Below are 24,259 nucleotides of genomic sequence, written 5' to 3'. Positions count from 1 at the left end.
AACAGTTCATGAGCTCCTACTGTGTGCAAGACACTGTTTTAAGTGTTTTACTGGTATCAACTCATTTACATTTCACAAAAACCCTTCGAGATAGTTTCTTGGCTCCATTAAAAAGGTGAAGAAACTGAGGCACAGTCAGCTTAAGTAACTCATCCCAGGGGACGCAGGGGGTAAATGGCCGAGTCACTGGTCATGTGGCTCCAGGCTGCTTCCTTAGAGGCTGTCCATCTGCATTGCTTCGTGTGGGAAAAGAGCCATCAGAGAGCCCTCAGACTTTATACTCTGTTCTCTAAGATGTCACACTTGTTAGTATTTTTAATATGGATGTGGTACCATCATCTTTATCCTTTTTACATTTTTTAAAAGATTTTATTTATTTGAGAGTTAGCGAGAGAGCAGGGGAGAGGGGCAGAGGGAGAGGGAGAAGCAGACTCCCCGCTGAGCAGGGAGCCCAATGGGGGACTCCATCCCAGGACCCCGGATTCATGACCTGAACCGAAGGCAGATGTTTAACCGACTGAGCCACCCAGGTGCCCCATTTTTATCTGTTTTTTAGCATGAAAGTTTATATTTAGACATGTGTTCTCTATTATGCTTTTGCCAAATTCTAATAATAAATTTCTTATTTAATGTGATTTAAAAGGAACCAACAACTTATATTCAGCAACGTTATAAAAATTATGGAGAAAATTATTATGCTAAAAGTCATGGCATGTAAGGCATCATTAAAGGAATGGAAATACTTGACCTTCACGTAGATATGAGGTAGAAGGCATGATAGTGGTCTAAAAATGTTTTGCAGGCAGGGCGCCTGGGTGGCTCACTCGTTAAGCGTCTGCCTTTGGCTCAGGTCATGATCCCAGGGTCCTGGGATCGAGTCCCACATCGGGCTCCCTGCTCTGTGGGAAGCCTGCTTCTCCCTCTCCCACTCCCCCTGCTTGTGTTCCTGCTCTCGCTATGTCTCTCTCTGTCAAAAAATAAATAAATAAAATCTTTAAAAAAAAAAATGTTTTGCAGGCTAACCAATTAGTTACACTTCCTTTGAATGATCCTAGAAGTGTTTGTAAGACCACGGGATGTATGGTATACAGCAAGCAGAAACATTTAATTCAGTATGATTTCTGGTAGTTATCCAAGAATAGGAGAAGAGCAGAAATTACTTAGGGACATGGGTTGGTTTCCACTTTTTTCGGTAGCAGACAGGATCTGATGGTCAAACCTGTATCCCCATCCATTTCTCAATGTCGTTTAGAAGCGTCAGAAATCCCTGCCTCTCCTCCAAGGACGGGCCCCAAACTTGGCCATTCAGAGCTTTCCTTTTCCTGGATTACAGTGATTATTTTAGGTTAAAATGTAAAATCTAAGCCAGTCTAATGAGGCTCAAATTTGAGACTTTCTGTAGCCTTTTGGGGTTGCTAAGTTCTAAAGATGGTGTCAACCCAAAGCTGCTAAGGATGGAGCATGAAAACAAGCAATTCCTGCCATCTTTAGAGCCATGGCTGGATTCAGCCATGCCTGAAGTTAGTCCCTCCCAGACTTTCTTGCTCTATAAAGCAGTGAATTAATCTCAATCTCCTCCCACCCCTGGGAGTCAGGGAGTGTCTTAAGCCAGTTTAATTGGGGTTTGGGGCCTCACTAATGTGCTTATATTGGTGGTGGTCAAACCTGACATGAGCAACTGCATATCAAGGGCGACATAGAAAGTCTTCTAGCATCTTAAAGTGCCATTCAATCGTGAGATTCTATTTTATGCTTTCTCTCTAGAGCTAAATGAATGTAATCTTAACAAAATAAGAAAATGAGCTATAGTTTAAGAGAATAGCTATAAATTTGGGTGTTCTAAGCGAAAACTTTTAGAAAAGCATTCTTTGCTAATTGCTCACTAAGCAGTGAGTGCCTTCCATTTCCTTTCAATTCCGTTGCTGTGGGGACAGTGCCTCCACGAAAAAAGAGAAATGGGGCAGCTGCGAGGTCCTGTCCCTCTCTTAGGAGGCTCAGGAGGTTGCTTTGATTTTGCAGTCTTCCTCTCTCAGACCAGATTTGCCCACGTGGCTTATGTCTCTGGGGAGGAGTGGCAGGGCTTCTACTACTGACCAGGTGAGAAGGTTGAACTAAAGGAGTGTGTGACAGTTGCTCTGGCTGTTTGAATGGGAGCTGAGGGGTCATTCTGTCCTCTGTTGGAGGCTTTATTCGAGCCTCCCCGTACCTGGAGGCAGCCGTCCTACGTGCCACTTCGTAACTCTCTCATTTATCTAACAGCCCAGGACTCCAGATCCTTCAGGTTAGACTTGGTCTTTTTTAGGCTAAGCATGATCTCATATATATATGAGTGTGAAGTGCTCGGATATATATATGAGCTCATATGAAGTGCTGTGTACCACTTGATGTGTTAGCAAGTCAAATGTGAATTGGAGGGTTCTTCAGGAGAAATTGCACGTCTGTCACTTTAAGACCTAAGCAATTGCCACTTATCTCGGTAACAGAAAAGAAGATTGCCTAATCCCAAAGGCTGGTTATGCTAACGCTCAGTTTTTCCTTCTCTGCCCCCCCACTCCATTTTCCTCCTGCACCTCCCCTTTCCCCACATCAGCAGATTAGCCCTCCTGTTCTTGTGTTGAAGGTAATTCTAAGGGGCTCTCAGAAATGTGCCTGGTGGTAGAAGGTAGCCAGCCTGGGATTAAAGATTTGCTAGAGATAGTCCCCTGGAAGATAAACACCTTTGACTAGTGACATTTAATATGCTGCCTTTTCTCTTTGGAGTGCTTTGCCAGCATTACTCAGGTGATCATTCAACACCTCTCACAGATTGGTCAGCAAGATTATGCATTTTTTTTTCAAGGCTGACAGGTTGGTGTTGTGACTTACTTAAGGTAGAACAGTTTAGATGTCTTGAGCTGGATGTTGTGTTAACAGCTTCCGTGATGACCTTGATTCACCTTCTTTTGTGGAATTTGGTAAATAAATTATTTTGAAATCAATCAGATTTGGAAATCCCAAGGAACTCAGCTTCTATGGTTTGCATTTTAGACTCAAATAAATGTTAGGGTGATAAGAGTTGACTTTAAGAAAAGAAATACTTGAGGGGAAAAAAGACCTGCTTTAGTAAGCCTTTAATTGTTATTTTATTTTCTGCTTAAATCAGGTTTTCTTTTGTGGAATCCATTTTTTTTTTAAGATGTACTGCATGATGTTTTGATATATGTATATATATTGTAAAATGATTTCCATAATCAAGCTAATTAACAAATCCACCACCTCCTGTACTTACCATTTTTATGTGTATAGTAAGAACAGTTGAGATCTCACTTAGCAAATTTCAAGAATATAATACATTATTATTAACTACAGTACCCATGCTATACATTGGGTTTCCAGAATTTACTCATCTTAGCTGCAAGTTTGTACGCTTTGATCAATATGCCCCCTCTTCCTCCACCCCCCAGCCTCTGGTAACCACCGTTCTATTGTCAGTGAGTATGGATTAAACTTTTTCTTTTAAGATGGAATCCATTCCTTAAAAGAATATTTGCAACTAGTTGCTCTAGGTCCAAACAGACCCGTAGCAGTTTGCCATTTCACTCAGTGTCTGCTGTAGATCACAATACTTAGAATACTTATTGTAGTACCTGCCACAGCATTTTATTAATGGATCATCTCACTCCTGCTTTCAGCTTCCTTGTGGACTAGGTACTATCATTACCACTTACAGACAAAGAAGCTGGGGCTGAGAGGAGTATTTCACTTGCCCAGTGTCACTTCAGGTGACACTAGGTGATAGAGCTGAGGCTAGAATTTAGGTCCAGTGGCTACTTAACCGATTCTGTGGCTGACCACTAGGCTGCCGCTCTAATACACCAAGCGTGGCAGACCTGACAAAGCATGTTCACCATGGGAAAAGTTGGTATTTATACAAGTATTTGTCACAGCCCAAACCCCACCATTGTTTGTGAATCCAGCAGGCTGTTTCCTGCAGACTGATAAGACATATGCTCTCCTGGGGTGCCTGGGTGGCTCAGTCATTAAGCATCTGCCTTCAGCTCAGGTCATGATCCCAGGGTCCTGGGATCGAGCCCCACATCGGGCTCCCTGCTCGGCGGGAAGCCTGCTTCTCCCTCTCCCACTCCCCCTGCTTGTGTTCCCTCTTTCGCTGTGTCTCTCTCTGTCAAAGAAATAAAATCTTTAAAAAAAATTTGTAAAAAAAGACCCATGCTCTCCTAAAAGCTCTATAGAGGGCTGTAATGTTCTATCAATTTAAGAAATTAATTATCTCCACTTATAAAAACTCTAGGAAGTTTAGGATTATTATAATCTGTGTCTCTGTTTGCATAGCAATTTAGAATTTTCACTTTTATTTTTTTTATTACGTTCAGTTAGCCAACATATTAGTCATTAGTTTTTGATGTAGTGTTCAACGATTCATTAGTTGCGTATTACATCCAGTGCTCATCCCAACATGTGCCCTCCTTAAAGCCATCACCCGGCTACCCCGTCCCCCCACACCACTCCCTTCTGCAACCCTCAGTTTGTTTCCCGGAGTCCAGAGTCTCTCATGGTTTGTCTCCCTCTCTGATTTCTTCCCGTTCAGGTTTCCCTCCCTTCCCCTATGGTCCTCTGCACTATTCCTTAGAATTTTCAAATCACTTTCACAATACTTGTGGCATTCCATTCTCACAGTGAATTGGGACAGGTGATCTCATCTGCCAGTTACCCTCATGCAAAAATGGGAGTTCAGTGAGGGGTTTGACTTGTCACTCACTGGGCAGTGAAGTGATATAGCCAAAGTCAAACCCACCTCATGTATTCTTGGTCTAAGGGAACTGACACCACATGGGTTCCCCTGTCCTGGTCCTGTCCAGTTTGTGGCCAGGGGGTAACATTATCTTTGCAAGCCTTTCCTTTCATGGGCTCCTAGTCTGGTGCCATCAGCCAGCTGTTTCTCAAGTAAACCATGTTTACAGTTTTTCAGATAGATGCACTGGGTTTTGTATGAGATCTGATAGTGTGCGGTCTACCTGGTGCTGTTGACCATAGCACGTCAAGGCCACCAGCTAATCTACAGGACTGCCTTCCACTGGCTCTCGGGGGCAGCAGAGCAGACAAGAGAAGGACCTTCCCTGGTGTCATCCGGTACTGGGGTTTGACAGTTGGCAACCTGGAGAAGTATCTAATACTGAAGTTAGTTGGGTTGTTCTTTCTTTTCCTTGTATATACACCTTCTGGCCCCCTGCCTCTTTTCTTCTGTGCCCGGACATTTATTTCCAGACCTGGGCATTTGGGTGTGTCCTCTTGTAAAGCCAGTGTGTACTTGCTCTTCTCTTTCCTCTGATGAATAGGGCTAGTGAGAAACTATTTTTGGAAAGTATTAAGCTCATGGAGACAGTGATATCATCATTAGTCAGGCTTTGGACTCTATTGAATAATGTGCATTTTGATTTTAACAGGGTCCTTGACATCACTTCCAAGATGAAAAATGGTGTGCTTATTCTTCATATCATTTTTGATGTGGGCGTAAAAGGTCTTATTAAGTCAGAGTGAATTTTTCCTTAACACAGTGTCCTACGAGAGCTGCCCAGTGCAGGGTGTTGATTTTGTGTCATCCAATTTTTGAAGTTTCTCTCCGAACTTCAGTCTCCTCATCTGGGAAATGGGTATACTATGACCCCTAGTGGGACTAGGTGCTGAGGATTCAGAGAATAAATGACTGTAAAGGTCTAGGACAGTGCTTAACACAGCTGACACACAGGAAGTTTTGGTATTGCTCCTGTTAGCATAGGAATTTAAGCATTTTTGAATCAATAAGTGAGTCCTGCACATTTACAAGATGCGGTTTTGTAACCGAAGGGGCACCACTGGTTGGACATCCGCACGCTGTGTGCGTAACTGTAAAGGTCCTGTGCTGGCCCTGGAACAGTTTGTTTTTGCTGTGCTTTCCCCAAATTATCACATGTTAGCAAATGAGCGAATATAAGTGAAAGTCCTTTGAAAAGCAGAAATGACTACACATAGAAAGAAACATTAATATGACTCCACACCAACACTGGCCTCGGTGCCGGATTTTTGATGTACATTTTTATTTAATCTCCACAGCAACCAGCCCTCAGTTTGCAAATGAAGAAACTAAGACTGAAAAAAGCTAAGAAACACACTTAGGATCATGAAGCCGGAAGCCATGTTGGGGCATCTCCAAAAGGGCTTTCAATAAAAAAAGATAAGGAAAGGTCAAAGGCAGAATATTGCCTTTATTCCTGATGGAGGCCAGGTTGAGGGCTGGCTGAGTGTCTGAGCCAACTAGGCCTGCTAACTGAACCCCTGAAATAGGCACATCCCCTCCCCAGTGGCCCACATCACCAACCCCCGGGGCAGGCATACCCTTCAAGGAAGTAAGCTTCGGGGACAAGAGGGGCATGTTCGCTCTCTGGGACCAAGCTCAAGCCCAAGAGAGTGAACATTGGGTTTGAGCAGAGCCTTCCCAGCTCCCTTTCCCAGATCTATCGGACAAATAAGTCATTCCACATCTCCAGGGCCAGAGTGAATATAAAGGGATAGGAAGAGGCCCGCAGTTATACAACTGAGTTGCCTTTCCAAAATGGAAAACTCATGAGTGGGAATGATGTGTTCTCCATTAACAAGTCGCAAAGGCGATTTTTAAATCTAAGGCTGTCAACTTTTTCCATTAAACCCTGTGAACACCCCTCCTTGCTGTGGCAAGCTTAAGAGCCAATCTAGTTCATCTTTTTTAACCATCACCATAATGTGATATTCTGTTTATCGTTTTAAATGTCTATTTGTTCAGTAACCAAATAGAGGAAAAGCTTTTCACTGGTACCACAGTGCCATTCACAATAACATGTCAGAACATTCTGGAATTCATATTGTTTATTAAAATAAATAAGCAGGTGAAATTTGACATTTCAGTTTTAAATAAATGCTAATCGGTAGAAATAAGTATTTGGAGACAGGGAGCTCAGAAGTGAAGCTACAAATTCAGTCTCTTTCTATAAAAAATATAGGCTCTATCAAATTGCCTTATTTTGTGTTTAGATGGATGCAGCACAGGAAGAGCAAGCTCTTTGTGTTTAGCTTATTAAAATTGGTAGGTCTCATTTATTGCTCATAAACCTAAGCAAACCTCTCTGGGAAAAAAAAAACTGGGACAACTATTGGGGTATACAGGTCGTCATTCTGACCAAGTGTATTTGTTCATTATACACTTGTTCATTTGTGTGATGACAAAGTTTCAGTGAGTGGCAGAGACTTTGGAGGGTAAAGGAGTCAGGAAGGACTGGCAGGGACTTGGAATCCAGGTGCTGGCACGCTCCCGCCTCCATAAATAGTACATGATGGCGGTGATACCTTCTTGCGTGGTATAATTCATTGTTTCAATAATTAATGTTGCCAGTGCATGTTGCTAAGAGTACCAAAGGTAAATAATTTACTGTAATTACCAAAGAGGAGCGGTATTACTTATTAGAACTTTTTTTTTTTTAAATGGGTCCTTTGTGAAAAGTGACCTCAGGGCCCCCAATGTAGGAATTATATATAGTTTGCTAAAAAATTAAAGTGAGCATCACCACCCACTTTATATTAACATTGGCCCTATTCTGAAGGTTAGTTGGTTGGGGTCTACAAAAGTCAGTAAAATTGGTAAATAAGGCTAGACTAACACCAACACATAATCTTTAGTTAATCCATGTAGAATCAGGGAACTTTTTAAATTGATGATGTGTTGCTCTTGTGGGGTTAGGACCTTGCTCTTGTGGCCTCTTACTCTTTTCCAGTTTGATTTCAAGGCCTTTTAAAAAATCTTTGTAATTCACAGTAAGTTTTTAAATTTATGTTTTATTATCAAAGTTACACAAACAAATAAGCCATGTCATTTTATAAGATGTACTCATTAGGAAAGAAGAAGAATCCCCATATACACCTTCAGCCTCCAATTTCTCCTCCCCAGAGACAACTGCTTAGAGTGCCTTTTGATCAATCTTGTAAGTGCTTCTGTGTCTCTAAATAATATGTATATGTGGCCTCTTGTTGGCTTTTGCCCATTTCAGGAATTATTTATTGACTTTCCAAAATGGAAGATGTTTTTATTTTTTGAATACCTCTTCCTTCCCACCATGCATGCTTTCCATCCCCCCACTTTCCCAAAACAGTTGTGTTTTATTTTGGCTACACCAGTATTTAGTGCTTCTATTATTATACTTATGTAAATGTTATCCACAGATGTGAAGTGTATTATGACTACATTTGCTTTTGGGCACAATATTTTGCTTTCCCTAGAGTTTTTTTCATTTGCTTGGTGTTCTCTTTATGTATCCCTAGTCCAACCCCCAAACTCCAACCCAGTTGTGCCAATCTCCTCTAATATGTTCACACTCGTCAGGTGTTCTATAAATTTCATCTGCTTAATTCATCTCTCTTTGAGCTTTCTTACGTGTCAAGTTCCTTGCAGGCCCACTGCATGGATGTTCTCCTGGGTCTTCCTTCACTGTCACCATGAAAATTCCCTATGTTCTTACATTAGACCCTGTGTCTTCCCCCTTTCTTGGTTTAATCCTTCATTTTGATGGAGTACATCTTCCAGTAGTTTCCTTACAGGGTTCATGAGAAATGTATTTTGGGGGGGGTTTATATTTCTGAAAATATCTTAGTTTTATTTTCATACCTTTTTTTTTTTGGCTGGTGTTAGAATTCTAGGTTGAAAATCATTTCCTCTTAGAACATTGAAGGAATTGCTCCATTGCCTTGAACTTCAGTTTTTGCTGTTAAAAGTCTGAGGGAAGTCTGCCATCTGTGATCATGTTTCCTCTCTTAATTTGTAGGCTCTTTCTTTGTCTCCAAGTTCTGAAACTTCATGATGATATGCTATAGTGAATTTATATTCATAGTGCTGGTCACTCAAGTGGGTCCTTTTACTCTGGAAACTCAGGTCTTCTGCTCTAGGGAAGTTTCTTGAAGTATTTCTGATTTCTTCTCTATTTCACTATTTTCTCTTCCTGGAACTTTTTTTTTTTTTTTCTTGAGAAAGGAAATGGATTTCAGGAAATTCCTGAAATAATCCTCTGCTTTCTTGTGTGTTCTCCTATCCTCTGCATTTGAAAGTCTCCCCCAACCTCTAGATATTTTTTCAACTTCAATGCTATGATATTTGTTATTTTCTATGAGTTATTTTTTCTCTGGGTTTTTTGTTTTGTTTTGGGTTTAGTATTTTATTGCTTTATAAGCGTAAGAAGATTCTCTGGACATCAATGAAAAATTTTAAGCTTTCTTCTCCCTAAAATCCCTGTTTCTTCCAATTTTCTTTTGTTCTGTTTGCTTGTTTATTTTATTCCTCATATTAGGTACTTCTCAACTGTGCGGTGACTCTTGGCTGTTTGATCACCACTGAGCTCACTGGAAGCCCTCCACATGGTGGAGGGCTTGCCATCCATGATTTCTACTCAAGTAAAAAGCCAGGGACATTTTACTGGGAAATCGAAATTCCCAGTGAATCCTAAGTCACTGGGAAATCCCGGAGAAGACTTACCAGTTTCTGCCTGGAGGCTCTGTCCCTGTCTGACTGGGGACCAGTAAAGGAAAGCTCTTCCCTCCTCAAAGGTAGCTTCTGTCCTACTCTCCTCCTCCCAGAGTCCAGTTACACGTGGGAAAACACGTAGTTTCCGTTCTTTTTCAAAATCCTTTCTTTTGGGGCGGCTGGATGGCTCAGTCGTTAAGCATCTGCCTTCGGCTCAGGTCATGATCCCAGGGTCCTGGGATCGAGCCCCACATCGAGCCCCCCATCGGGCTCCCTGCGGGTCATGATCCCAGGGTCCTGGGATCGAGCCCCACATCGAGCCCCCCATCGGGCTCCCTGCTCGGCAGGAAGCCTGCTTCTCCCTCTCCCACTCCCCCTGCTTGTGTTCCCTCTCTCGCTGTGTCTCTGTCAAATAAATAAATAAAACCTTTAAAAAACAAAACAAAAACAAAAATCCTTTCTTTTGTACATTTTTCCATTTATAGTTCCAATTTTCGAATCCTGTTTTCTGTCGTGTCTTGTCAAGAACTGACATTGTATTTACAAGTGAACAAATGCCCATTTGATTTCTTACATATATTCCAGGGCTCTGTTAAATCATCCACCTTTTAATTTCTTTCCTCCGTTTTTTCCTCTATTTTCTTCAACATACTAATCGTAGCTGTTGTGAAGTTCTTATTTGCTTACTTCAAAATGTAGGATGACCTGGGAGTCTGTTTATGGTATCTCTTTTATTTTGTTTTTGTTCCTGTGCTCTGGCCATGCTTGGCAGTTTCTCTCTGCGTGCCGGACATGATATATAAAAAATTGTAGGCACGACACACCCGATGATGATGTAATTCTCCACAGAGCGTGCTCCCTGCCTCTGCTCGGCAAATAGAGTGCTGGCTGATTGTTTCCATGCAGTCAAGGTTTTGCTGCAATGAGGCAAAAACTGTTTGCAGCCCTGGTAAACTCAGACTACCTCGGGTTTGTCCCTGGCCTTTGTGAGGATCCTTATGTGAGAATCTTGCGTGACCCCGTCCCTTGACGAGTCCCAAACTCAATCTTTTCCTCATGAAACTGCCAAGAAGCACCACTGTGCCTTTTAGAGATTTTCTAGTTAGGTTTTTAGCTGTCTGTTCTGCACAGCCCCAGAATTCAGCAAATGTTCTTCACAGAAATCTGTAGCCGCCCAAATCTCCACCGAAACCCCCTTGGTTTTTCTACTGCCCAGTGGTGGCCTATAGGAGGTACAAAGCCCCAATTCTGTCTGCACGGATAATGGACGAAGGCACCCAAGTTAAAAATGGCAACAAAAAGTCCGCTCAACTCTTCAGGGTCTTCCCCTTCTCCGAGGGCAGCCCCTCAGCTCCTCCTGTGCCTCAGCTGTGCTCTGCCGCACTCCGAGCCCATTTCCGGAATTATCTGGTGGTTAGTAGGCTTCTGCTAGCTGCCCTGACCCACTTGGAAAAACAAAAGTCACCAAGATTTTTTTTTTTTTTTCAGATATGGGAAAGAATTTTAAAATTGTAAGATGAATTTGGAGATGTGTTCAAGTCGTTAAAATCATGATTAGCATTTCCACATTGAATGTACCTTTCGTTGATAGAACATCGTTCATTGGTGATTTGGAAAATATTGCTTTACTAATTTATGCAAATCTTCATATTGTTGATACCCGTTTCTTACCAAAACGAATGTATTGCATTTGTTAATATCACCACTGAGCTCATCTCAGAGGTGGACATAAAGTTTCTGAAATTCTAATTTTTGCTTGAAAACTCAAATTTTATCATTAGCAACTACTGCCATCAGTTACTTTCCTTGAACTGACAGACTCACATTGTTCATTTTCAAGAAAATAATGTCAAAACCCAAGTCAAAATAATCATAGTTTTGCAATCAGTTGTATACTGTGTTTCATGGAAAAGTTGCTTTTCAGGTCACATCTCAAATGCCTTTCTTCAAGCCGATGATCATACTATAGTAATCAGCAGACGTGCTTTATGTCTACTTCCCATTTGAAATCTGTGATATTCCTTTTGCTGTGCCAGTTACTCAAGATGCTTTCTTAAAAGATTGTAATAATACAACATATCAATAAACTTTGGTTCCTATTCTTGAAACTTCAATAGAGACCTATAGACCTTTAGTACAAATTGTTTATTTTGACTATCTGGACTTACAGAGACATACAGGTGTATTTTGTAGATACAGAGACACCGTGTCTTGTGTGGGTTGTTGATGGCATATATCATTTTATTTTGCAGCATCTAACATTCACAAGAGAATTTGACTCAGATTCTCTAAGACATTATAGCTGGGCTGCAGATACCTTGGACAATGTCAATCTTGTCTCAAGTCCTGTTCATTCTGGGTAAGTAATCTAAAAGTCACTTTTCTTTATCCTATTAAATGAACATTACATTTATTATTTGGAGTTATAAATTCATATCGACAAGCTTCATATGTATAAAATATTGGTCTTCTGAAGACTTCATTAGTGAGTATATGTGATGTATATTTGTAAGTCATTAGTCAATTTTTTTCCTGAGCAAAATGGTATATCTATTTTTTGTTGGAAAAAAGCACAGTGTTAGAAAGGAAAAGAATTAGAGCATTGGTGCATAAAAATTTCTTGCCTGTTTTGGTACTATTCCCAGGTCTTTAATTTTTCTTTTCAATTAAAAAAATTAAATCTAGCCATGTCCCTTAATTTTACTTTATTCAAATGAAGTTTTATTTCTGAGTCCCTGATTTTCCTTTCTAATGAAAAATTAAATATGTAGGTATAACTGTTCATTTACCTCGCTGACTGCTTTTGTGCTTTGCTTTGAGCCTGAAATCTTCAGATCAAGTTTGGTACTTTCTACATTCCTAAAATAAAATTATGATTAAGGTATTAAATTATAATTAGAAGAAGAGAAATTAATTTTAAAATGGAAAGAAAGGAATTCACTTTTAAAGAGTGAATGTACCAATGTGTGTACCCCAGGGGTGCAGTGGTAAAAACCACATGGGACAGGCTCCTTCCTGCTGTCCCACTGGTCGGCAGAATCTGGGGTAGGCGGTAGGAGGTGACCTGCTCCATCTGCGGAATTGATAATCAGCGTATATTTAGATGTGGGATTCTTCACCTATAGGTAATTAAAACATGGGCTAATTGAATCCACACAAATGGAATGGAAATAATTGAGCTGATGAAAACATCCAGGTGTTTTCACCTCTGAAACCAACATTTAGGCCATAAATTAGTTGTGATCCAGGACAAGGGTGGATTAGTTTACAATTAAATAAATGAACAATAATTAACATTTCTGAAATGCTGTATGTATTACATGAAGTATTTTCTGCTGCTTTTAATTAAAATAAATTAAAATTTAATTAAAATTAATGTTTACTTTTGTATGTGCCTGGCATTGTGTTAAATGTTTTACATGTATTATCTTACTTAATTTTTATTTGAACCTTGAAATGACACTGTGAGATAGGTTTTACTCATTATCCCCATTTTGTAGACAAAAAGTCAGGCTCAGAGTAATGCTGCAGGTTATTTAAAGTATTCTTACAGAATTGGCTTGTAGCACGAAGAGCTGCAATTATCATTCAAATGGAAATAATTGACATGACAGGGCTTTATAAACTATAAATTACATGGTGGCTTTTGACTCATTAACATTGCATTTCTTTAACTCAATCAGAACAATATTTAATTATAGTAAATTAATTTTTAATTGCTTAAAATATTTACACCACTGATGTTAGATGTTTATGGGCCTAACATTGCAAAAGCAAAAAACAAAAAACAGTTGAGAAGGAAAATGTAAAATACTTGGGACACAGTGAACAGCATGTTCAAGAGTTCCTTGTATCAAGCTTGGTGAATTGTTGCCATGTTACAAAGACCTAGAACCAGCATCTTGTATTCTCTACATGGGAAAGAAAAGTACGAGGGTCTAATTTAGTCAACTCTTGTGCTTTGCTTCAAATGATAGTTTGAACTTCAAATGAGAAGTTGAGGGAGGACAGAATAATAAAATCAGAAGTAAACTTTCCCATACACTGGAGACAATGAAATATCTGAATACACAAATTCTCTCTCCTTCCTCTTGAATTTACTGAAGGCAGTAGGCATGTCCAGGAGAGCAAAAGTAATGGCAGTTAGCGTGGGCTTATTTGAAAACGAAAATATAGACTCGGTAGACACTTGGAAATGATTCACTAATGCCACATCTGTGGAATAGCTTCTGTAGCCACTTAAGGCGAATATTTTTCCAGGTTGTCCCACAAATGCCAAATGCCTTGGCTTCATTTTCTGATGGTTTTTATTTTTCCTTTGCTTATCATTGACATTTTCTGTTGCCTGCTTCTAATTATCTTACATTAATTTTTCCCATTTGCTTTCTAAATTATTTTGCAGCTATTCTTCTCCACTTCCTCAGTATGATTCAAGGTGATAACTGTGTCCTTTATGTGTACCACCCTTTTTTGTATTTTTAATTTATGTGAAGTTTTCCCACAGTTAGACGTGTCAATGTCTGTAGTGTATCAGCATTTGTCTTCCCGCTATTCTTGAAACTAGAAACATTCATGTGTTAGTTTTAGGATCATTTGTAGTATTCCTGCTTTAAATATTAATAAGATACAGCAAATATGATTAAACATCACCTTTTGATTTGTTTCTAATAAGTTATATTGCATGAAATTTCATTTTGCACAGAATATGTAACGGGTGAGTTTGGAAAACAAATCACTGTATTTCATGATGTTACTGAATAACAGGACCCTATCCTGCTTAACATGTATTCTCACCTTTCCTCAGTCTACTGGCTCTATCAAGTTGAAAACCTTAGAACAATAAATGATTGCTAATGACTACCCGCTAGCCACTGGGTGCCATGTGGAACCCAAAGAAAGAGCTTCTTCTAATTTGTCGTTAAAATCTTCTAAGACTTGTTTTTTCCATATAGTTCTGATATTCTTTGTAGTTTGGGTATTTTTATATTGACATGGATAACCTTCTTATACGACCTTCAGACTGCTCAGCCACAAGTGTTTTTTATATATATCTTTTTCATATAGATGTATTTTTAGTATCAGTAACCTCGTCTGACCTAGGCAGTTCCTAAGCACCCTTAACACAAGAGTTTTTGTTCAGTTGGTCACTCAGTTAACATTTGTCATGTGCTTACTGTATTTGGGAACTGTGCTCAGCTGCGCAAGGCAAGCAGTGAGCAAGACAGGCCTGATCTGAATTACCATCTATGTTGTTGAGATCAGCTGTTTATTGCCAGCGCAAACATTGCCCTCCCTGTGTAAACACTCCAGTGTCCATTTGTACTAATACAACCAAATTTTCAAACCCGGAGTTTATTTTTTTGAAGTTTTATTTAAGTGATCTCTACACCCAACGTGGGGCTCAAACTCATGACCTTGAGATCAAGAGCCAGATGCTCTACCAACTGAGCCAGCCAGGTGGCCCCCAGAGTTTATCCTGAATCATTTTTAATCCATTCTGTTGCTGTTGTTCCTGATCACGAGTTGATTTTCACTACTGAGTGCTGGGAAGGATCAGGTTTTGTCTTAGGCTTCTTTATAAAGTTGCCCTATTGTCTTCATTACTGAGTAAAGGTAGTTGTTAAGTATGTATATATCTAAGACAATGTGGGCTCACCAGAGCACTTTCAGGAGCCTTGTTATCATTTAGCCCTGGAGGCAATTCATGTGGACACTTGCACAAGTGAACAAGTATCTTTGTCTTTGACGTGGGAGGTCTGTGTTTTGTTTTGTTTTTGAGGGGGTCAGTCTCTTCCCCTCTTACTTTGAATATTAGACTGGTTCCAGGCTCTCAAAGTAGGTCTAATGTTACCAAAAAAACGTAATCCCGAGGAAAATGGCCAAATCCAAAATAAGCAGAAGGGTGTGAAGATGATTCCACCTAACTGATGACCAGAGTTGGTTCTGAACATCTGACTGGCTGAAAAATGAGCCCCATGCTATTGCCTTTCTCCACGGGGATGGCAGGTCAGTTTGCTTTGTGAAAAGGTTCCTCTTCCAAGGTCAAGAAGCATCGTCTTAAGGAAAGGGTCCCCAGCTAGGACCTCCATGCAAAGTCCTAAAACCTGTTTGCAGGATGTTAGAACTGTATTTAGATAAACTATAGTAGAGGATTTTGATGGATGGGATTATTCCCTCCCCCCAATACTATAGGTATTCAGATAACTTTCTAATTACCAACATGTGGTGCTGTCCCAGTAATAAGCATAATTTCACATGTGAACATTGGAATGCAAAGGGACGTATGTTCTTCTGTCTGACGTGCACTCTTCCATAGGTCAGACTCATTGGTGTACGTTCACCAGAGTGCTTTTTAATACCAAAGATTCGAGGAGGACGCTCCATGAGCGTGTGATAGGAATCAGGAATTGCAATATGCTATAACCCAGATACGATACTATTAATTTCCTTACATTTTCACATCTACATGCAGACAAATAATTTTTCTTCATTAGCTTTAATAGAAGGGCCAATGGCAGAATTATAGTATATAATTTAGAGACATTTTCTAAAAGTCTGTTCAGTTTTATATGGCCATACAGATACTCAAGTGTAGGTTATTTTAAAGGGTTTTAATGCCAAATTTATACTGAAAAGATTAAATCCCTTTCCATCAAAATTGCCTGAGCAAAACTAGTCATCTGCTTTTATTCTTATATTCTTTGTGGTAGTAAAAATTAGAGTATTTTGTATGATTAAGTATATATTTATTTTATGAGTTGTACATGTTAAGACATACTGTGGAGTTTCATCTGACTTGTCAGGGAGAGAGATTCCATAGTCAGCATCTGGCTAACACCATTTATAGTTAAAATGATGCTTGAATATAGCTGAAGTCATCCACAGAGACCACACAGAGCGGTCTGAGTTTGGATTTTTACATGCATGACGGTCCTGTAAGAGCCAGTTTTTATGCCAGCTTTGAAACATTCACTGTTCCTCAATTTGAACATCTGACAAAGCGGTTGGCTTCTGTTAGGAGGCCAATGCCCCACCGAAAATAGGTTGTCTCGTCCCACTTTTTGCCCAGTTCACAAGTTGAATGCATGTTTGATGTCACTCCACTGTATTTACTTCCGATTTATTTTTAAAGAGAGGAAACGATAGCTACATTGTCTGTCGTTTTAAATCTTAACATCTCAAAACCTACTGTGAAGGTGGCGTGTTTCTCTCCTTGATTTGGCCTCCGATCTTCTCCCTACAGGTTTCTGGTTAGCTTTATGGTGGATGCAAGAGGCGGCTCCATGAGAGGGAGCCGTCACCACGGGATGAGAATCATCATCCCTCCACGCAAGTGCACGGCCCCCACCCGCATCACCTGCCGCTTGGTAAAGAGACATAAACTGGCCAACCCACCCCCCATGGTGGAAGGAGAGGGATTAGCCAGTAGGCTGGTAGAAATGGGTCCTGCAGGGGCACAATTTTTAGGGTAAGTTGTTTTGCCAATTTTTACCTTGGCCCTTGTATGATATACTTGATTTTCTTTACCCTTTTTAAGTCAAATAGTTAACTATTAAAACTACTTAGTTGGACCATTTTGATCGAGTACACTTTTCGTGTAGTGTCAAAGGTCACAAAAGCTGTGTAATTCTCTGAAAAGCTAGTAGGCTGATACTTCCTTAACTCAGTTTGCTGGCCAAAGCTTTTACTAACCAAGAAGCATGTTCTCTGCTCAGTGAGTGCACGGAACCCCAGCGGCCCCTGTGGAAGTCAAGGCACCATTCTTAGGGAAAAATATAGATGGCGGAACTATCTCACCGCGTTGAGTAAATGGCTACTATGGGTACATGTCTTTTTTAAAGATAATTCCTAGGGAAATAATCCATGGTGATATGGGACTTTGCAGACAGGAAAAATGAATTCATTTTCTGAGGTGGCACTTGGGTGCAAATCAGGCAGGCTCTGTCGTGACGGACAGTTTGTTCACGATTTCCCCTTCTCGTTTCTCTTCCTGCTGCATGGATGTTATTCAGTAAACTGCATCTTCCTACCAATCCTCCCCCTGTAAATGAGGGCGAGAGCTTGGTTAGCCGAATCCTGCAGCTTGGGCCTCAAGGAACAAAATTTATTGGGTAGGATCTTTATAGACAAGATACAGAATGTCTACAATTCTTTTTTCCATTTTCAATTTTTTTCTGTCACACCCATGGTCTTCTTCTTGTCTTAATTTTATTTTTATCTTTTCAGTTTTTAATGCTTTCAGTTGATGTGTGTCCCTGAAAGACACAGAAATCATAGTGGCTTGACTTAACTGTAGCACTGCTACTTCTACCTTGTGCTTTCCGAGCATGTGGAATTCACTGCAAGCCTTCTGCTCCATAACTTTGTGCTTCTGTAAACCCTTCTTTAATTTGAAATGTTTCAACTGGTTACGATAGTTTTTAAGACGGACTGACGATCTAATTTTAACCCAGCGTAAAAGAAGGTATTTGCAGGCTTTGAATCAACATTTGCTGTAAATGATACATACGTGTATGAATATATATATGTGTACATATATATATATATATGTACGTGTCTGGAGTTACAGTTTTTTAAAAGTACGTACTTATGCATACCAAGTAATCTTTATGGGCTTTGTGAAACAAAAGTCCTCAAGAAGTAAACTGAATTTGATAAATGTTGGGAATAAAAGATACTTAAAGCCAACTAGGCAGCAAATAGAATATTCTACTAAACTTATTAAATTGTCTTGTTTTGTTTTGTTTAAGCTGAAATGTGTTGGTATTTGTTGTTTGTTTGCTTGTCTGTCTGACTGGTGGATTTGCCTTGGCAGTCTGCATGAAGACACCTGTTATGAAAAGTTATGCTTGGCTTTCACCTTCGTCAAAGGCCCTGGTTCATACCTTCTCTCCAGTATTGTTGAATGTCCTACACAAAGCCACATTCCTTAAATATTTACAGAGACAGTATCTGATACATTAACCTGCAAAGATTGTATCTAGTTCTGAAAAAAAAAAAAAATTAATGTCAAATCAGATGTGGTTAAAACTATGGTAAATATCTTAACTCTTGAAAATATTAACACTCTTAGGAATACTTGATTTTGTTTCTACCTATCAAAAAATAAAGGCACTATAAAAAATTTTAAATCCTTAATTTGAATTAATTCTAATTATTTTGCCAAAAGAAAAATTGTATTTATCATCCCATTTTTAAGTGAATGCTTTTGTAATAAATGAGATGCTCATATGTACTTGTGTTATTGGATCATTACAATGACTCTCCCTTTTTCTGCTCTTACCTATTTAAACCTGTGTCTCCTGTTATCACATGTACATAAACACATAGGTTAAGAGGTGAGGTTACATACAACCTCTGTAGGAGAATAATGATACTGTCTACTTAAATGTCATAAAATAAAGCTGCACAATCCAACTACATAAACTGTGTGTGATTGTGGTCTGCTTACTTCCATCCATCTTTTTTAGCATTTACCCTATTTTAAAAGTTAACAAAATTATTCCTGTGCCTGATTGGCTGTCTTCAATTTGCAGCCACCCTTTCACATTCTTTGGCAAAAGGACACTGTCAAAAAATTAATATATCGCTGTATTACAATTCCAAACGAGCAAGGACTTTTTCAGAAGTTTAAATCTTCCTGTGCAGGTTATGCTGGAGTTAGGAAGTTAAGTTGCCCACTACCATTTCACAAATTAAAAATGAGAGAAACTGCCTTCACTGTGTAGGCCATAAAATTCAAAGAAAGTCACTGTTGGAAGGAGTGAATTGTTATGTCGCTCGTTTGCTTGCTAAGGAACAAACACCTGTGACCTTTCAAAGTAGGAAATCTGCAGAATTTCTTTTTCAAAGAAATGACTGTGTCCTTTTAAATCATTAGCTTTTTTGTATAATATAATACAGCTATCGTGTTTTTAAAAATGGACCGACTTTCTTATGGTCTATTTTAATAACTTTCAATTCCTTGATTCAAAAATCCTGTTTATATGTGCTGAATATTTTCCACTGATTAAATCAAAATGCCTAACATGCAGTAGGCCCTTATGAATTGTTCACGAATGAATGAATGATGGCATGTTTTCAGGCTTCTGACATATTTAATTAGCAAATGATTCTGCAGCTTTGAAGTCATTCCCAACCTTAGTGGCACCTCTGATTTTCAAATGAATACTGTAAATGAAATTGTTTTTGAAAGTACGATATTAGAAATATATTTCATTTGATAGCAAAATAATGTGGATTTTTTTTCCAGCCCTGTCATAGTGGAAATCCCTCACTTTGGGTCTATGCGAGGAAAAGAGAGAGAACTCATTGTTCTTCGAAGTGAAAATGGTGAGACGTGGAAGGAGCATCAGTTTGACAGTAAAAATGAAGATTTAACCGAACTGCTTAATGGCATGGACGAAGGTAATTACGATGACTCCTTGTCTCTGGAAATGTCGGCAGGTCGAAATCAAAGGCCTGGCCGCACTGAAGTTCGCGCTTCTTGAACGCCCCGCGTTTGTATTCTGAGCTGGGCGTCCGGGTCCCCGGTATTTATTGCTGCTTTCTGAATCTCAGGCAGGAAGTCCTTTTAATCCGACAGACTTTTTTTCTCACAATATTAATGTACAAATATTACATTGATGATTCTTTCGGCCTTTAGTCAAATATATTCATCTTTCCAAAACCCAAGAGAGTCTTCTAAGTGCAAGATGTGTAGATAGGGTGAATAATAATGGAAGGTATGCAGAGCATGCAGAACATTTTTAAGGAAATACATTCACATTTTATTTTTGGAATTATTTCCAGATCCTTTCCTGTATCTCCATTTTGTCTCCGATTATTTCAACATTCTTCGTGAATTTTTAATTTCCGTTGAAAAAAATAAGTTGCAGCCGAGTAATTGGAGTCTGTGTCGTATTCCGTGACCTAGTAAGGCCACGTGGCTGAGCATGTCATGCTCATCGGAGCATGTCACCTCCCTCGGTCATCTGACCCTCAGAACCAAGGAGGTCTTCTGACTAGACGTTGGGAATAGACTTGTTTTGAGACTAGGTACTGGATGCAGAGGTTTCCTTTAAAAAGTAAAAAGCAATCAGAGACCAAGTTCAGCACAGAATGAATCTTTATACTGACTTCCTAATCACTACAAATTCAGCAATTGTTCTAAGGAACAGCTTTATTAGAGATATAATTCACATACCATAAAATTCACTGTCTTAGCATTTAATTCACTGGCTTTTGGAATGCATCCAGCATAGTCTTCTGGTTTCAAAGGGAAGACAAAGGAGCTAGACCAACTCGGGTGTTTGAGGGATGACCGTGGGTGAATTCTTTGGTCCCTGTGAGCCTCTTTTATTTCTGTAAAACAGAGATCACCTTCCTTCCTTCATAGGGTTGTGACTGGGAAAAAATAATTCTGTGAAGCACTTGTGAAATACAGCCTTTGACACACAGTAAGCCCTCAATAAATATTAGCTGTTGTCATTATTCACTCTAGAGAAAATAATGTCCTGCTGAAGGTTCTGTATAAGACACAGTTAATCACAGCCAACCAAGAATTTAAAGATGTTTTTACAGCAGGGTAGAAGGAAACTAATAATTGTTGAGTTTCTACCATTCATGAGGCAGTGATAAATTCCTTTCTATATGAAAATTTAAAACAAAAGTATAGTACTGTAAAGTAGGTAATTTTAATCATACTTTATAGATGAGGGAACTGAAGTTCAGACCAGTCAAGTCGCTTACTAAGGTTACCCAAACTAAGAAGCAGCGCTGATGTTGAAATCTTGTCCTATCTTGTTTTCAAAGACTTAACTATATCCCACTGATTGATTTTAGAAATGTGTGCCCCGTGGAGAGGAAAATAAACTTAAAGAGGAAAATTCCTACAAACCCCTAGATTTAAGGTCCAGAAGAATAGTCATCTTAAATGGGTATCATTAAATGTTTATATATGATACTGATATTTATACCATATGCCATCTGTAACTTCAAATGATTTCTAATAGACATGCAGTGGTAATTAAGAGTTCTAATTTTTATTACCTTATTTTAAAGCATGAAATGTAGTCATTCTCTTATAAGGAAATTGACAAGAAAACATAATTAAAAGTTTTAAAAAGAATACATCACAAGAGAATGAATTGAATTAGCATTTTGAAAATAGTAAAAGAATATAGATGATGCAGGATTTAAAAATGGAGAGAAGAAGAGAAGTGGGCTTTCCAGAGAGGATAGTTATTTTGATTAAGGACAATAGAGTATATAAATATTTTCATGTTTCTAGTGTTTTTTTTTTAAGATTTTACTTTATTTATTTATTTATAGAGAGAGGGGGAGAGAGAGAACATGAGCAGAGGGAGGGCAGAAGGAGAGGGATAGAGAGACTCTCAAGCAGACTCCCTCCTGAGTGTGGAGCCCGATGCGGGCCTCAATCCCACGACCCTGAGACCATGACCTGAGCTGAAATCAAGAGTTGGTTGCTCAACAGACTGAACCACCCATGTGCCCCCCGTGTTTCTAGTGTTTCTTAAATGCCAACGTAGTAGGTTACTAGTTATTGAAATGTAGCCTCTACTACAGAATGATTTTCTTTCTTTTCTTTTTAATGGATAGCTACCTTAATACTGTACTTCCTGAGGGCAGGGTACGGGTCTTAATCACCTTTGAACGTGTCAGGCGCAGCACTGATTTAGGTTTCCCCCTACTGCTGGTGAGGGGCAGGAAGAGGAACCTCCTTAAAATTATGTAGCTCTCTGGAGGAAAAGTTCTCATTCGTCTATTTCCTCTACTCCAAATGTCATTAATGTTAATCTCCGGGAGGAAAAAATTAATGAGGAGCATTTACTTTGAGGAAAGTTCTGAGAAAGGAACAATATTCTAGGAAGAATACTGAACATTCTAAAACAGTGCTGTCCAGTAGAACTTTATACGATGATGGAAATGCTCACTATGCATGCTGTCCAACAGTAATCACTAGTCACATGTGATTTTGGAGTACTTGAAATGTGACTAGTGCAGCTGAGGAAGGTAATTTTTAATTTTGTTTCGGTAATTTCAGATAGCCACACATGGCCACTCGCTACCTTGTTGGACACTGTAATTCTAGCAAAAACACTGAGTATTCTGATATGTTCTCCTTCGTTTTTGAGTATAGATTATAGTATGTCCTAACAATCGCAAGTAGAATTTTTTTTTAATTCTTAAGGTTTATTTATGGAATGGACTTCCATGATTTCATGCTGATTTGCATTCATTTTGTTTTTAATAAACCAATTTTCATATAGGAATTAGTCCTATTTTTGCTTAGACAAATGATGCCCCCAGTGCTGCTGTACTCAGGGCATCTGTCACATGTTTTAAAGAAATGATGATACAGCCCTCTGTGTTATCTTGGAAATAGTAGAAAGAGTTTCTTTGCCACATTTTTATTTATTTTTTTAAAGATTTTATTTATTTCTTTGAGAGAGAGCACAAGCGGTGGGGAGGGGCAGAGAAGGAGAAGCAGATGCCCCACCAAACAGGGAGCCTGACACGAGACTCAATCCCAGGACCCCAGGATCATGACCTGAGCCAAAGGCAGACGCTTAACCAACTGAACCACCCAGGTGCCCCATAAATGTTTCCTTTTTAACCCTCTTCCATATGCTACTTTTATACCAGTCCTATTGTACCTTATTCCGTGAAAATCTTAAAACCCAAATGTTTAAAAATCATCTTAGCCAATATTTTGATAACTGATTTTGACTAAACAACACAATCATAAAGATTAGATTATGGTTCTATAGTATTTCAGAACTTGCAAAGCCTTTCCAAATGCACAATTTAGTAGTTAGAATTTAGGAGTTAGAATAATTCAGTAGTCAGAATAACTTCAGGGAAAGACAGGTTCAAGGAGGAGGAAAATTTTCCCAGTGTAACTGATGGTTAGGGTCAGATCTGTGGACATCACATAGACTGGAATTCCCATCCCGACCCATCACTTACTAGCTGTGCAATCCTAACCAAGCTTTAGTTTCAGTCTGTAAAGTGAGGATACCTCACAGAGAACTAAGGGGGAACTGACAAGCTAAAAATGTGAAGTTCTTCACCCAAGGTCCGATAAGTGAGAACCACTCAATCAATGTTAGGATTCATCACTGCTGCCATGTACAGTTGTTCAGGAGAGCAGGTCAGGGCTAAAATCTTGACTCTTCCACTTGCCAAACCATCTGTTCTGATGCTGGCTGTGGGACAAAGGGGCACTCTTCCCTACTGTTCCCAGGTCACTGACCCGCAGGGTGGCGTCTGCCCCCTCTTCCAGATCACACAAGGCTAGTTCAAGCCCTCATCCTGGTTGATACCTCCGCCTCACCACCACCCAGTCAGGAAGTAGTAAAAAGATCTAGCTCTAGACTTCTAAAATCCAGACTTCTGACTCCAAATTTAGCTGTTTTTCTATTATACTCCTTCGCCTTTCTGTGTTCTCAAATGAAGGATGCCTATGAAAGTGTTTTGTGTGGAATAAAAATGTTACGTAAATGTTAGCTGCTATTTAAAATGTCCATGACTCATCAAGGTACCATCTTAGTTCTTGTGTGACTCAAAAGGATATGATATGTATTCAGGAAAAAACTGTCATTGCAGAATACAGTGGAATTAAGATTTTTTTTCTGCCGCTAGCGAGCCCACAGACAAAAGCATGTCGATGGTTACGCCAATGAAGCAGGTGTGTTAGCAAAGCTCTCTTGAAGTAAGAGGCTAGGATGACAGAGGACAGGT

At 39.4% G+C, this 24,259-nt stretch overlaps 1 protein-coding gene across 2 annotated transcripts in view; it reads left to right on the top strand.

Annotated features, from left to right (window-relative positions):
- Positions 1-24,259, top strand: part of ANK3 (ankyrin 3) — a 101,772-nt gene that overhangs the window by 11,341 nt on the left and 66,172 nt on the right. For both annotated transcript variants that reach the window (XM_021699504.2, XM_044916035.1), the window contains exons 4-6: positions 11,767-11,873; positions 16,758-16,982; positions 19,767-19,921. In XM_021699504.2, the coding sequence (XP_021555179.1) occupies positions 11,767-11,873; positions 16,758-16,982; positions 19,767-19,921 (487 nt within the window). The remainder of the gene's footprint in view (positions 1-11,766; positions 11,874-16,757; positions 16,983-19,766; positions 19,922-24,259) is intronic.

Source organism: Neomonachus schauinslandi, chromosome 6 (genome assembly GCF_002201575.2).
Source record: "Neomonachus schauinslandi chromosome 6, ASM220157v2, whole genome shotgun sequence".
NCBI lineage: Eukaryota > Metazoa > Chordata > Mammalia > Carnivora > Phocidae > Neomonachus > Neomonachus schauinslandi.
This window is presented reverse-complemented; position numbering and strand designations above follow the sequence as displayed.